The sequence below is a fragment of the Colletotrichum abscissum genome (genome assembly GCF_030869225.1).
Source record: "Colletotrichum abscissum strain IMI 504890 chromosome Unknown Scaffold_2.1, whole genome shotgun sequence".
Taxonomy (NCBI): Eukaryota; Fungi; Ascomycota; class Sordariomycetes; order Glomerellales; family Glomerellaceae; genus Colletotrichum; species Colletotrichum abscissum.
Window position 1 is genome coordinate 1781021 of NW_026850098.1, and position 15280 is coordinate 1796300.

At 22.0% G+C, this 15280-nt stretch overlaps 1 protein-coding gene across 1 annotated transcript; it reads left to right on the plus strand.

Moving 5' to 3' along the window:
• Positions 1 to 14455: 14455 nt before the first annotated feature.
• CABS01_01259 (uncharacterized protein) lies at positions 14456 to 14638 on the plus strand (the record flags this gene model as incomplete). The annotated part of the gene is made up of 1 exon (XM_060534639.1): positions 14456 to 14638. A coding segment is annotated over one exon (183 nt), but the record flags the coding sequence as incomplete, so codon positions are not given.
• Positions 14639 to 15280: the final 642 nt, after the last annotated feature.

Genomic DNA, 15280 nt, shown 5'->3' on the forward strand with positions numbered 1-15280 from the left:
AAAGATTACTAATAACTTAAGCGTATTTAATACTAACTTATTTTAAAAAAACGAGCTAATATTATTAATAAAGAAGTACTATATAAATAACTATTATAAACGGCTTATTATAATAATAACTGTTTTATTTATTAAAATAATAAGGAATAAGTAAAATAGTACTTAAAGTAACCTAAGGATAACGGACGATTAGGATATAATATTACTTTACTTCTTATTAAGACCTTAATAATAATAACTAAGGAAGAAAAGATACTTACTTATTAATTCTATACTTTTAAAGAAAATAATATTATTATAAAAGGGAACCCGAGGTAGGTTAAAACGCTACTATATTAACTTAATAAATATAACTTAATATAAAAAGGGAAAAAGTAAATTAATAAATAGAATCTAGGGCGCTAAGCTTTTAAACCTAGCGGTTTAATAATTATATAATTTATAAGGGGTCCGTTAAGTACTTAAGGCTTAAGTACTAAGGGGCTTAGTACTTAGTACTATAATATTACCCCCCCCTTTAGTATAAAAAGTACTATTTATAATACTTAATTCTTTATTTAAATCCTTTATAATTATTTTTTATAAGCTTATAATAAGAATAGTTATTATATTATTATTAGCCCGTAATAAGGCCGGGCTATTACTAGTTACTATTTTTATTTATAATATAAGGTTCTTTAGTAGTTTTATAGCTATTAAGTATTACTTATAAAACGCTTATAAGGCTATTAATATATAGTAAAAGCTTTTTATATTATATTATATAGGGTCTTTATTATACCCTTTTTAATTAGCTTAATATTATAACTTACTATATTATATTTATAATTTAATTATTTATAAAACCTTATACTTAGGCTTATTAAAGCTATAGAGGATTAGTAATAGGGGGTCTTAGTATTATTTAAGTAGGGGGTATTTTATAGCCTTTTTTAGCTTATTTAAATAAAAAACTAAGTAGGCTTTGCTCTTTATAAGTAGTTTTATAATTTATGTACTACTTAGGCTAGCGTTAGTAATAAACTAAGGGCTAACTTAAGGCTATTATAATTTATTAATATCTTAGGTTTTTTTAATAAAATACGTTTATAAATATCCTATTACTAATCTTTAGGTTATTAAGCTATTAATAATAATTAGTATACTTTTAGTATTTTACTTAAGTAACCCCTATATTATTTTTAATAATCTCTTAGGCCTTATAAATACCTTAGGCTATTTTCTAAGCTTTAGTATAATTAAGCTTTTTTTTAATTAAATTAAAGTATTAAGTTCTAATAACTTAGTTAAAAAATAGTCGAGGCTAGTAGCTAAATTCGATTTTATAAAATAATAGCCCTATAGTTTTATTAAATTAAGCTATATAAATAAAATTTATTATAAATAATATATCGCTCTAATTATCTTAGTAATAATTAACTAAGGGTCGTAGTTATTAGAGGATATATTAGTTTAAAATCTCTATTTAACTATTTATTTATAAGTAGTTTATTATTAATAATTATAGCTTAATATTATAAAACTTATATAGCTCTTTTTAAAAATTAAATATAAATTAAGGACTATAGTTAAAAATAATAGTCTTAGGTAGTTTAAAAATTAGTAATACTCGTTTATAAAATATCTTATTTATATTCTACGTAGTAGTAATTTTATAATAAAGTATTAATATAGCTCTTTTATTTAGTTTATTAATTATAACGTATATTATATCGTAGTTTTTTTAATTAAAAGGTATTATTATAAAGTCTATTAAAATATATTATTATAAGTAATTAAGTATAAGTAGAGGCCTTAGCTCCTCTAGGGGCCTATTATAGGGTTTTTAAAAATAATAGTATATATAATAGTTTTTAATATATTAATATATATCCGCTATAAAACTAGGCTAATAGTACTATTATTTAATTATTTTAACTATTTTATTATATTTTAAGTACGCTAAGAGCGTTTATTTATATACTTTATAAATAATTATAATATATAAATTATTTTCTTTAGGTATAATAAGCTTATTATTTATTATAAATAATCCGTTATTTTAAATTTTTTAGTACTCGTAGCCCTTAGTTATTACCGCTTATATTAAGGTAAGCGATATTATTATTAAGTCGTAATTAAGCTTTAGTACTTTTTTAATTAATAAGTACTCCTAAAGCTCGTCCTTTAGTATAAAGGACCTAATTACGAGCTCGGGCTACTACGTTACGTTCTTTAATAATACTTATAACTTAATAATAATATTTAATAATAATAATTTTAATAATAATAAGACTTAAGTTTAGTTAGCCTCTTTTAGTACCTATTAAATCCTAATATTTTTTTTTAATAGAGTATTAGTAAGTATATTTTCCTATTCTAAGTAATACTAAATTTAAAAATTAAAGTTAGCTAGGGTACTAGCTTAGTAAGCCTATTATAAGTTAAAAAGACGCTTTATTATAAAAAATAGGAGCGGTTGGTAACTTATAATAATATCGAACTTTTAATAATAACTAACTAGTTCTATATACTACTTTTCTAAATAAACTATTATTATTAATATTTTTTTATTATATATAATATAATTAAGCTCCGCGCTGTTTATAATTTTTAAATAGAACGCTATGGGGTATTATAAATTATTATTTATTTATTATTAAACTAGGACTTTAGTATGTATTAAGTTTAATATATTAGTTTTTAAGTATATAAATAGCTCGGGCTTAAAGTAATAGAATATAAGTATTATTATAAGGGCTAGTTTTAGTACTTTAAACGTAGTATTATAATCGGTATTAAATTAAAAAGTTATACTTTTATTAATTAGCTTTATTAATAATTTAACTAAGTACTTGTAATCATTTATAAATCTTTAATAAAAATTATAAAAGCTAAAGAATAATTAGATACTCTTAAGTAACATAAGTAGTTTCTAATTCTTTATAATAAAAACCTTATTTTTAATAAATTATATATTATTAGTACTAATAATAAAACCTAAGTACTTCGTAATAATAATACTAAATCCGCACTTCTTAATATTAGTTTATAATCTAGCTTTTTATAAATAATTTAGTACTTTTATAACGTACTTATAATACTATAAGAGGTCGTTTAAAAAAATTAAAATATTATCTATATATATATAGTATAAAAATTGTCTAAATACTTTATTAATATATTATTTATATATTATTAATACGTAATTAGCTTATTATAAAAGCTAAAGGGTAATACTTTATATTTATTTATTTTTTATTTTTACTTTTACTAGCTACTCGGGTAATTCTTAATATTATTTATATAGTATTAATATATAGTATTAGTAGATACTTATACTATCTCGCTAGATTATTTTTTTAGATTTTCTAACTTTTTAATTTTCCTTTTTATAAAGTTTATAACTACGGATTATTAACGGTAATAATAGGTACTATTACTTTATAAGCCTGCGTACTTAGCTAAGTTAGCTACCTTTTTAAGTAATAGTAGCTTATAATAGTAGTATTAGAAATACCCTCGTTATTATTATTAAGAATAATACCGACCTCTATAAGTATAATATCTATCGTACTTTTAACTTTACTTATATATATACATATTCGTTACTTTATTTCTTTTATTAAAGTCGAAAAACACTTCCCTTACTATTTATTACTATTACCCTATTACTATTACCTTATTATTATTACCCTATTACTATCGCTATCGTTATTACTATTGAATCGTTTATTTTTAATATATACTATTAAAATACTAAGACGTGTAGTTATTATTAACCCCTAGGGCTTCTTTAATAATTAGAAGTTCGATTTTATAAATATTATATTAAAAAACCCCGGATTATAATACGGCCGTTTTAAGGAATATAGATTAAATATTATTAACTTAAAAATTAGAAAAATATATATTAATATAGCTATTACCTTAATAAGCGCCTAGTTTATATAATATAATAGCCTCGAAATACTTAATTAATTTTAAAATATTATTAATATTTTAAAAACGTAGTATAAGAGTAAGTTAAGAAAGACTAAAAAGGATATTTTAAAGTTATTAAATAAGATAAAAAGTAGGGGGTAGTTTTTAATTATTTAGAGGGTAATTAATATATTATAATAAGATCGTTAATATCTACTTAATAATAGCTACGGTTAGCTATTATTAGTTATAAAGTTTATTACGTAATAAAAATACTCGATATTAACCTTAATAAACTAGCTTGCTCGTAAAGGTAAAGATAGCCCCTAATGAGGCGGACCGGACCCCAAAGGGTACTTTATATTTATATACCCTATAATAAGTATAAAAAGTCGTAAGGTTTTTTAAAATAGGGTCGAGGTAAATATAATAAAAAGCTTATTTAATATTAAGTTTAATAAATACCTTAGTTTAGCTTAGCTATATTAATATCTCGTTAATTAAAAATAAAGAGTACCGATCCTTTTTTATAATCTTATTTAGCTTTTTAAAGTTAATATAAAATCGTAAGTTATTATCGTATTTTTTAATAAATAGTATAAGTAACGTGAAAAGCGCGTTACTAAGTTTAATAAATCCCTTATAGAGGTATTTTAAAAAATAAGCTCTAATTATTTCTAACTTAAATATTAATTATTTATAAAGGGGGTAATAAGTAAGCTTTTCTTAGCCTCTTTTTATAAGCTCTATTTTATAATCGTAATTACGGTATAATACTAACGTATTACTTACTATTTTATTAAAAACGTTAGTTTAAAGCTTTAATATTTTTAAAAGCTTTATAATAATAAAGTCTTAAGTCTTTTAATTATTTTTTTTTAAAGGGTCCTCTTATCCTATTTACTTATTTTTAATTATATAGTTTAGTTTATATAATAATATAGAGCTTAGCTTAATATCCTCGTACTTTAGGTTAATTTTAAACGCTAAGGTATTAATAAAAGCGATATTAAGGGTAGTATTAGCTCCCTTATACTAAGTAGAGGTCTACGTAAGTTTAGTCTTTTTTAGAGAGGTTAATAGCGTACTAATAAGCGCGTAATTTATTTTCTAAATATTTTTAATATTATTAAACTACTATATATATTAGTCTTATAAGCCTTATAATTAATAAAATATTTTAGTAAGTTTAAGTAGTGCCCGCTTTTTTTATAGTTATTTATTATACTATACTATTTATTTTAATTTTTACTTTTATTAGCTACTTAGGCAATTCTTAATATTAGCTATATAGTATTAATATATAGTACTAGTAAATACTCTTACTATCTCGTTAGACTATTTTTTTTTAGATTTTTTATTTTTTTAAACTTTCCTTTTTATAAAGTTTATAATTACGGATTAACGGCGATATTAAGTACGATACTATTACTTTATAAGCTTATATTTACTTAGCTAAGTTTGCGGCCCTCTAAGTAATAATAGCTTATAATAGTAGTATCGGAGATACTCTCTTTATTATTATTAAAAATAGCTAGCGCCGACTTCTATAAGCACGTTTACTCTATTTTAACTTTACTTATATATATATATATATATATTTATTACCTCGGTTTTTTTATTAAAATAAAAAAACGCTACTTCTTTTACTATTTATTATTATCGTACTATTATTATTACTATCGAATCGTCTACTTATTTTTAAATATATACTATTAAAATACTAAAACGCTAATAACTCGTTAACTTATAGGGATATCTTAGGGGATATATTTAATAATTTAATCCTATTAGTATTATACTAAAAGACCCCGAACTATAATAAGGTTATCTTAAGGAATACGGATTAGATATTATTAATTTAAAGATTGAAAATATATTTATTTTTTATTTCTACCTTTACTAGCTACTCGGGCAATTCTTAATATTAGTTATATAATATTAATATATAGTATTAATAAATACTCTTATTATCTTATTAGACTATTTTGTTTTAGATTTTTTATTTTTTTAAACTTTCCTTTTTATAAAGTTTATAATTACGGATTAACGGCAATATTAGGTATAATATTACTATTTTATAAGCCGTCTACTTAGCTAAGTTTACGGCTTTTTAAGTAATAATAACTTATAACGGTAGTATTAAAGGTATTATCGTTATTATTATTAAGAATAGTTAGCGCTAACCTTATATCTACCCTAATACTTTTAACTTTACTTACGTATATATATATATTCGTTACCTCGTTTCTTTTATTAAAATTAAAAAACGCTTCCCTTACCGTTTATTATTATTGCGCTATTACTATTACTATTACTATCGAATTATTTACCTTAAATATATACTATCGGAATACCGAGACGCTAATAACTCGTCGACCCATAGGGATGCCTTAGGGGCTAGTAGTTCGATCCTACTAATATTATATTAAAAAACCCAGAACTATAATAAGGTCGTCTTAAGGAATACGGATTAAATACTATTAACTTAAAAATCTAAAATACGTATATTAATATAAGTATTACCCTTATTAGTACTTAATTAATATAATATAGCTTTAATAAAATACTTAATTAATTATAGAGTATAATTAATACCTTAGTATTATAATAGTAAAATAAGAGGTTTAAAAAGACTAAAAAGGATATTTTAAAGTTATTAAATAAGTTAAAAAATAAGAAATAAGCTTTAGCTATTTAGAGAGTAATTAATATATTATAGCGGGATTATTAGTATTTAGTAACGGCTACGGCCGGCTATAATTAGTTCTAAAGTCTTATTAAAATATATAATAAAAACTCGATATTAACCCTAATAAACTAGCTTACTTATAAAGGCGAAGATAGCCCCCAATGAGGCGGACCGGACCCCAAAGGGGATCTAAAATATATATATTAATATAAGTATTACCCTTATTAATACTTGACTAATATAATATAGCCTTAATAAAATACCTAATTAATTATAAAATATAATTAATACTTTAGTATCGTAATAGTAAAATAAGAGGTTTAAAGAGATTAAAAAGGATATTTTAGAGTTATTAAATAAGTCGGAAAATAGGAGGTAGGTTTTAGCTATTTAGAAAGTAATTAATATAGTATAATAGGATTATTAGTATTTAGTAATAACTAAGGCCGGCTATAATTAGTTATAAAGTCTTATTAAAGTACGTAATAAAAACTCGATATTAACTCTAATAAACTAGCTTATTTATAAAGGCGAAGATAGCCCCTAATAAGGCGGACCGGACCCTAAAGGGTTATACTATACTATATCTATTTTAAATATCTCCTACCGTCGCTCGGTATCGATTTAGTATTATATATTAATAACCTTAGGGGCATATAGGTCTTCTATATCCCTAATAATAATAGAGGGGGTATTTTATAATAGTAAATCCTTAGGCTATACTAAGTACTTATAGTATATATTTAAATTAACTTCATAATACTCGAACTACTTTTATTTTAAAATTAGGTTATAGTGCCCTATATTAAGTTAAAATAAAGGTATTTTTAAAAAGACTTAGTAATTAATATATAAGTTAATAATCTATATTATACTAACGTTTTCTAATTACTCGTTATTAAATTTAATAATAAGAATAGGGCGTAATAATTTATTAAATAGGACTATATAAAATTCTCGTAATAATAGGGTTACGTAGTTATTTATAAATCCGTACTTATTAACTCCCGTATTAAATAAGGCTTTTAAATAAATTCTATATTTATTAAATATTATTATAAGCTCGATCTTAAGAAGCTACCCCCTTATAAAATTTTATAAGTTTATTAAATAAATTACTAATTTTTCGTTTTTATACTTATCCTCTAGTTAAGAGGTTATTTATACTAAGGGGCTTAGTTTTTTAAATCCGAGATATACTACTTATTAATAATATCTATAGCTATTATAGTTATATTTAGCTTCTTAAAATAGTCTTAGGAAACGTAACTAAGCTCGCTATAAATAAAATAAGTACTACTATTTTTAAGTTTTTAATATAGAGCCTTAGGGATAGTTTCGTAATTTATAATTTAGTTATAAGTACTCTATTTAGTAATATTACTATTTTTATTTTTAATAAGGATAGTATAAGTAATTATAATATTTTTAAGGGCCTTATTACTAATTAACGGGGGTTATATTATATTAACGAGCTAAGTAACGTACTTAGTATACTTTTAAAAAGTCGTATTTTTATTTAAGTATTTTAAAATAGCTTAGTTCTAGAGGTAGATCGGGAGCTTATTATAAAAGTAGTACTTTTACTAAGATTTAAAGAGCTTATTAATATAAATAAGCTTTATAAAAATAGAGCGCTTTTAATAAACGTCCTTAAGGGTAATAAAGAGGGTATTTAGTTTTTAATTAGCGTTATTTATAATAATAAGGTTAATATAAACTAATTTAAAATTATATAATAACTAATTTATAATAATAATCTTATTAAAAACTAGTATAGAGTAAATAAACTTTATTATAGTATTATTAACCTTATTAATAATGTACTTTAAATAGTATCTATTAGTATTAAAGTTCGCGTTCTTAAGGCGCTTTATAATATACTAGAGCTAGTAAGGGAACTTTAGCCTCTTATTATCGTTATTATTTATAAAAATAAGGATATTAAGTATTTTAAATTTATAAGAGGGTTAATATACTAAGGCTAGTATATTCTTATAGCTACTTTATATTTCGAGTTTAGTAAAGTATTATTTTAATATATAATAAGTATTATTACTATACTTATTATTATTAATATTAACTATAAAACTGTTTTTTAATTACTTAACGCGCTTACTAAGCGTAGTATTAATATAAAAAACGTAATCTAATTATTTTTTAGTATTTTAAAGTTTTATAGTAGTAGTATATATAACTTTAATATTTTCTTTAGTTGTTTTATAAAGCTGCTCGGTATTATTACTTAGCTAGCTAACTATAGAAATAAGTACTTATTTAAAATAATATTAAGTAATACGTATTTTTAACTAGCTCTCGACCTAAGCTTAGAGATAATACCCTTATCCTAATTATGTAAATCTTAAATAAACTTAAAGTTAGTATTATATTACTTAGTATTACTAAAGAGGCCCTTATTATAAATTTAAATAGAGGATATAAGCTCGTTAGTAATATAATAAAAGTACTTAAATCGATTAGCCTATATAATAAAAAATAAGAACTATTTTATAGGCTAGTTAAAGAGATCGACCTCGGGGTTAAATATAAAGAGCTTAATATATTTATTAATACTTATAATACTTTAATATTCCTTATATAAATAACGACCCTATTAAAAATTATTAATATAAAGAGATATTTACGCTCCTCGGCTCTTATTTTAGATTATAATATTTAGTAAAAGGGGTATATATATTTAAGAAGTATTAATTACTCTATATAGTTAATTAGTTAGCTATCACTTAGTATTATACTTCTTTTTAATAAAAGTAGCTATTAATATAGCGGATTAATAAATTAAAATATTATCGTTTTATTTTTAAAAAAAGAATTATAATAAATATTAAATAGTATTATAAAAAGGGAACCTAAGGTAAGTTAAAACGCTACTATATTAACTTAATAAACATAACTTAATATAAAAAGGGAAAAAGTAAATTAATAAGTAAAATCTAAGGTACTAGGCTTTTAGGCTTAGCGGTTTAGTAGTTACGTAACCTATAGGGGGTCCGTTAAGTACCTAAGGCCTGGGCGCTAAGGGGCCCAGTGCCTAGCGCCGTAACAATATCGAATATATTATTATACTCTCTTAGATTTATAAGAGTATAAAAGAGAAGGTTAAAATAGACCCTATTACGAGGGAATAGCTCTTTAAATTTAAAAAAAAAGACCTAATATAAAAAAAATTATAAGTAATCTCGTTTATATAGTATAATAAACCTATATAAACTAGAAATAATTTACTAAGTTTAAAAGAAAACTCGATTTAAATAAAACCCTAACTAAGTTTATTTATATAATATAATAAGTAAATATTAAGAAAAAGTTTATTTATAAAGTTAAAAAATAGCTTGAGGACCTCGTATATAAAAATAAGATCGAAGTACTTAAGAAACTAACTCTTAACTTGAGAATTATAAATAAAAAAAGAATCGACTTTAAGATTAAAAAAAAGAATATTAAAATAAGAACTAGTTCTTTTTATTTTAATAAAGTAAAATTACTTTATAATTTAAATAAACCTCGCCACGTTACTTAATAATATACTTATATAAAGATTAATTATAAAATACTACTTAATATTAATAATACTAACTTTAAAAAGAACAACGACGAACTATAATATAAATATATTTATTTATTTAAAAATAACTAAACTATTTAGTTCTATAAAACTAAAGAACGTAAAAAGGTTATAATAACCTCTTATATAAATAAAGACTATTCTCTACTTAACCCCGAAGACCTTTTTTATAAGGAATTATTCTAAGTAAAATATTTAGATAGTAAATACTTTTAGTACCTTATATATAAATAAAATAGCTTTTTTTATTTATAAAGACGCAATAATAAGCTTATTAAGGATATTTACGTAAAGAACTAACTACTTAGCTAAATATTACTAAGTTTTAATAATAATAATAAAATAATATTCGGACTAGACCCTAATTTCTTTATAAAATACTTTAATAATAAATATATAAAATAGAAAGGCCGTTAATAATCTTGAACTTTATAAGAGGGAAAGTTAGAAAGGTGGAAAATCTAGAAAAATAGTTTATTAAGATAGTGAGAGTATTTACTAGTACTATATATTAATACTGTGTAATTAATATCGAGAACCGCCCGAGTAACTAATAAGAGCAGAATATAAAATTAAATAAAATAAGAAGATTATAAATATAACTAATATTAAGTTTACTATATTAGGAAAGTAAAGGTATAGAGGGAATAATAAGAACTATATAAGTAAAGCACTTAATGAAAAAAAGCGTATAATAAAAAACTAAAAAAGCTAATTATAAAGGAATAATAAAAAGGAAAAATAGAAAAAAAGTTCTTATATATAACTAGATAATATAACGACGTAAATTTACGAGTTAACTTCGATATTTATTAATAAAGAATAAATATTATTATTAATAGCGGCGTATAAAAAATATATATTTTACCAAGAGTAGTAGATAAACTTAATTTATTAGAAATATAAAAAAATAACTTATATTAATTATAAATAATAAAAAGAGAACGAGTTAATTATAATTATAAATATATTAATTAAGAGACTATTTATTTTAATATTCTACCTTTACTAACTACTCGGGTAGTTCTTAATATTATTTATAAAGTATTAATATATAGTATTAATAAATACTCCTACTATCTTAATAAACTGTTTTTTTAGATTTCCTACTTTTTTAACTTTCCTTCTTATAAAGTTTATAATTACGGATTATTAATGGTAATAATAAGCGCTATTACTTTATAAGCCCGCGTGCCTAACTAAGTTAGCTACCTTTCTAAGTAATAATAGCTTATAATAATATAAAATCGGAAATACCCTCGTCGCTATTATTAAATAATATTAACCTTTATAAGTACAATATCTATCCTAATACTTTTAACTTTACTTATATATATATATATATTTCCTCCCGACGGAGCAATCCGCCGGGGCTATATTATATATTACGTATTAAGGAAAACTAAGTATATTACGCTCTATACTTAACTACTAATTAAAATAGCTCCCGACCTTCCCCTGCTTATTTAGAGGGCGAGCTATACTTATTTTAATATATATAAAACCTTTTAGTATTAGCTTATATAAGTAACTAGATTTTATATTATATACTCTTTCTTATTAAGGGTTAAAGGGCCCCTTATATATTCCTTTATGTTTATAATATAACTTATATTAAAAAGATTTCTAGTTTTATAAAATATAATTTCTAAATTAATATTAATATATTAGATTTTAATATCCGTATTAGCCCGGCTATTTATAGCGTTTATATTATTACTTACCTAAATTCCGTATTATTAAAAAGTATTTTATTAATCTTTAGGTATACTTATATTAGCTATAATAGCTATAGCGTTAAGCTAGCTAAGGGTACTTAGCCCGAGAGGTATAGACTTATTAATAGGTATTTTTAAAGTAAGTTCTTATCGAGGTAGTATTTTAACTAACTAACTTCTTAATTAGTTATTTAACTAGCTATTTAAGTAGTAGTTTATATACTAATAGGTTTATTTAATAGATTTATTTAATAAATTTATTTAGTTTAAATAGAGAGTAGCTCTAAGTAATATTAGACGCGATAAGGATAAAAAAATCTTTATAAGCTCTAAGTAGTAAATATTAGCTTATTTAGCCCTTTTTTTTAAAAACTTCTATTTATTTTTTTATTTCTACCTTTGCTAGCTGCTCGGGCGATTCTTAATATTAATTATATAGTATTAATACATAGTATTAATAAATACTCTTACTATTTCGATAGACTATTTTCTTTTTTAGATTTTTTGCTTTTTTAACTTTCCCTCTTATAAAGTTCACAACCACGGATCATTAACGGCAATTTAAAAACTTCTATATTATTATTAAAGTTTAGAACTTTTACGGTTAAGGGCCGCCTCTAACTATTATAATTAACTATTACGGCCGACGTTTACTATCGACCTTTTTAACTAGTACCGCCGCGTAAAGAGTAGCTTATTTATCCTAAATTATATAATAGTTTTCGTATTAAAATTACTATATTACGTTAAGTACGTACTTAAGGTATATTATACGTATTATATAATTAAAAAGTATACCGTATTGTGTAATTTCTTTTAAAAGCGTAATCCTATTAAGGTCGATCTTTTGCGCTTATAAAGCCGGAAAAAAAAGCCACTATATATATATATATATTTATTACCTCGTTACTTTTTATTAAAGTTAAAAACACTTCCCTTGCCGTTACTATTACTATTATTATTACTATTTAACCGTTTACTTTAAGTATACTTTATTAAAATACTAAGATATTAATAGCTCGTTAACCCTTAGGGCTTCTTTAATAGTTAGAAGTTTAATTTTATAAGTATTATACTAAATAACCCTAAGCTATAGAGAGACTACTTTAATAAATATTATATTAATAATATTAATTCATAAAAGACGGATAAATATATTATAATAAGTATTACCTTTATTAGTACTTTTTTCATATAATAAAGTAATATAAATAAGCCTAGACTTAATAATATAATTAGGAGCTTAAAAAGAGTATAAGCGAGTATATTAAATAAGAATATTAAGAAGAGGTTATTATTAAATAAGATAAAAAGAGAAAGTAAGGGGTAGTATTTAGCTATTAAGAAAGCGATTAATATATTATAGTAGGATTATTAGTATTTTAAGTTTAGTTAGTATTAATAACTATAGCCGGCTATTATTAGTTATAAAGTTTATTACATAATAAAAACTCGGTATTAACCTTAGTAAACTAGCTTGCCCGTGAGGGCAAAGTTAGCCTCTAATGAGGCGGACCGGACCCCAAAGGGTAATTAAGAGACTATATACCTCCTAATATATATTAATAAATAATAAGAATAATTATAGTATAATATTATAAAAATTAGAAATATTAATATTATCTTAAGAACCTCGTAGTTACGAAAACATAATTTATAAATAGACTAGACTACTAGCTAGGTTTTTTAAAAAAAATCTAATTACTAAATAACTTAAGAAGAAAAAGGTTTTGAACGGATTTTTAAGAACTTCTAAAAAAAAAACATAAATATAATATATAGCTTTTATTAAAATAATAAAAAGCTTTAGAAAGTTTATAACTAGTAACAATAATTAGGGATCGTAATAACTCTAAACTATACTTAAAAAGTACTAAATGTATTTGTTTTTTTATTTTTACCTTTACTAGCTACTCGGGCGATTCTCGATATTAGCTATATAGTATTAATATATAGTATTAGTAGATACTCTTATTATCTCGTTAAACTATTTTTTTTTAGATTTTTAACTTTTTTAAACTTTCCCTCTTATAAAGTTTATAATTACGGATTAATAACATAGCCTAGTTTATATATAATAATATAATTAAAAATATCGCACCTAATATTACCGTTAATCCGTAATTATAAACTTTATAAGAGGGAAAGTTTAAAAAGGTAGAAAATTTAAAAAAAAATAGTCTAACGAGATAGTAGGAGTATTTATTAATACTATATGTTAATCTTATATAGCTAATATTAAGAATTGCCCGAGTAGCTAGCAAAGGTAAAAATAAAAAATAAATAGTTAAAAAAAGTAAAAAAAAATCCCCGTTTTATTTTAACTACGGATTTTAATTAATAGTATATAGAGAAGTATAATAAGGACTATAAGCTATAAAAACTATAATAAATATAAATCTTTTTAAAGAGGTTTATAAATAAGTATTAATAAACCTCGAGTTTATATAATAGTATATAAAAAAAAACGTAAATAGATTAAGGATTAGAGAACTATTTTTAAAAAAAGCGGATAGTACTTATTTCTTTTATTATAATAATAAAATAAAATAACTAAGTAATAAATTAGATTATAAAAAACCTAGACTTTTCGAGATTATTAAAAAAGTCTTATTAATTAATTACAAATTAAGATTACTAAATACGATACAATATTATCCTATTTTTTATATTTTATTACTCGAACTTATATTAAAAAGTTCGTATATAAAAAATTATATTATTATCGAACTAAACTAATTAAAATACGACGTTAAAAAAATTATTAACTATAGAGTTAGGAATAAAATATAAGAATTTCTTATTAAATAAAAGGGCTATGAATATAAAAGAAATATATAAGAACTTATTACGAGCCTTTAGAACTCTTAAGAGTCCTTTTTAAAATACTAAATTAAAATTAAAACTAGAACTCCTAGCTATTATAATATTCTAATTAATTATTTTAAATGTGTTATTAAATTACGCCTCTTATATAATAACTAACTTATTCTTATTAATAATATTAATTAAATTAGGGATCGCTTTACTCTTTTTAAATATTATTCTTTTTTTTAAAAAAGAGACGATCTAACTTTAATAAAAACTAATTTATTTTAGTTTAGATATAATATAAAGTTTTTATTTATTTTTAAATAATAAGCTCCTCTACCTCCTCCTCGCGTTCTAACTTATTAGCTTTAAATAAAAAACGATTTATTATAAGTACGATTAATAGAAAAAAATATTAGTAAAAAAGAAAACTTACGATTATATATAGTATTAGTAATTATATTATAGGAATAACTACGACGTATATACTCGTAATATTTTAATTTATTTTTTAATATTATATATCTTTGCTTTAATAAATAATAAAATAAGTAAGGTATTATAATTTCG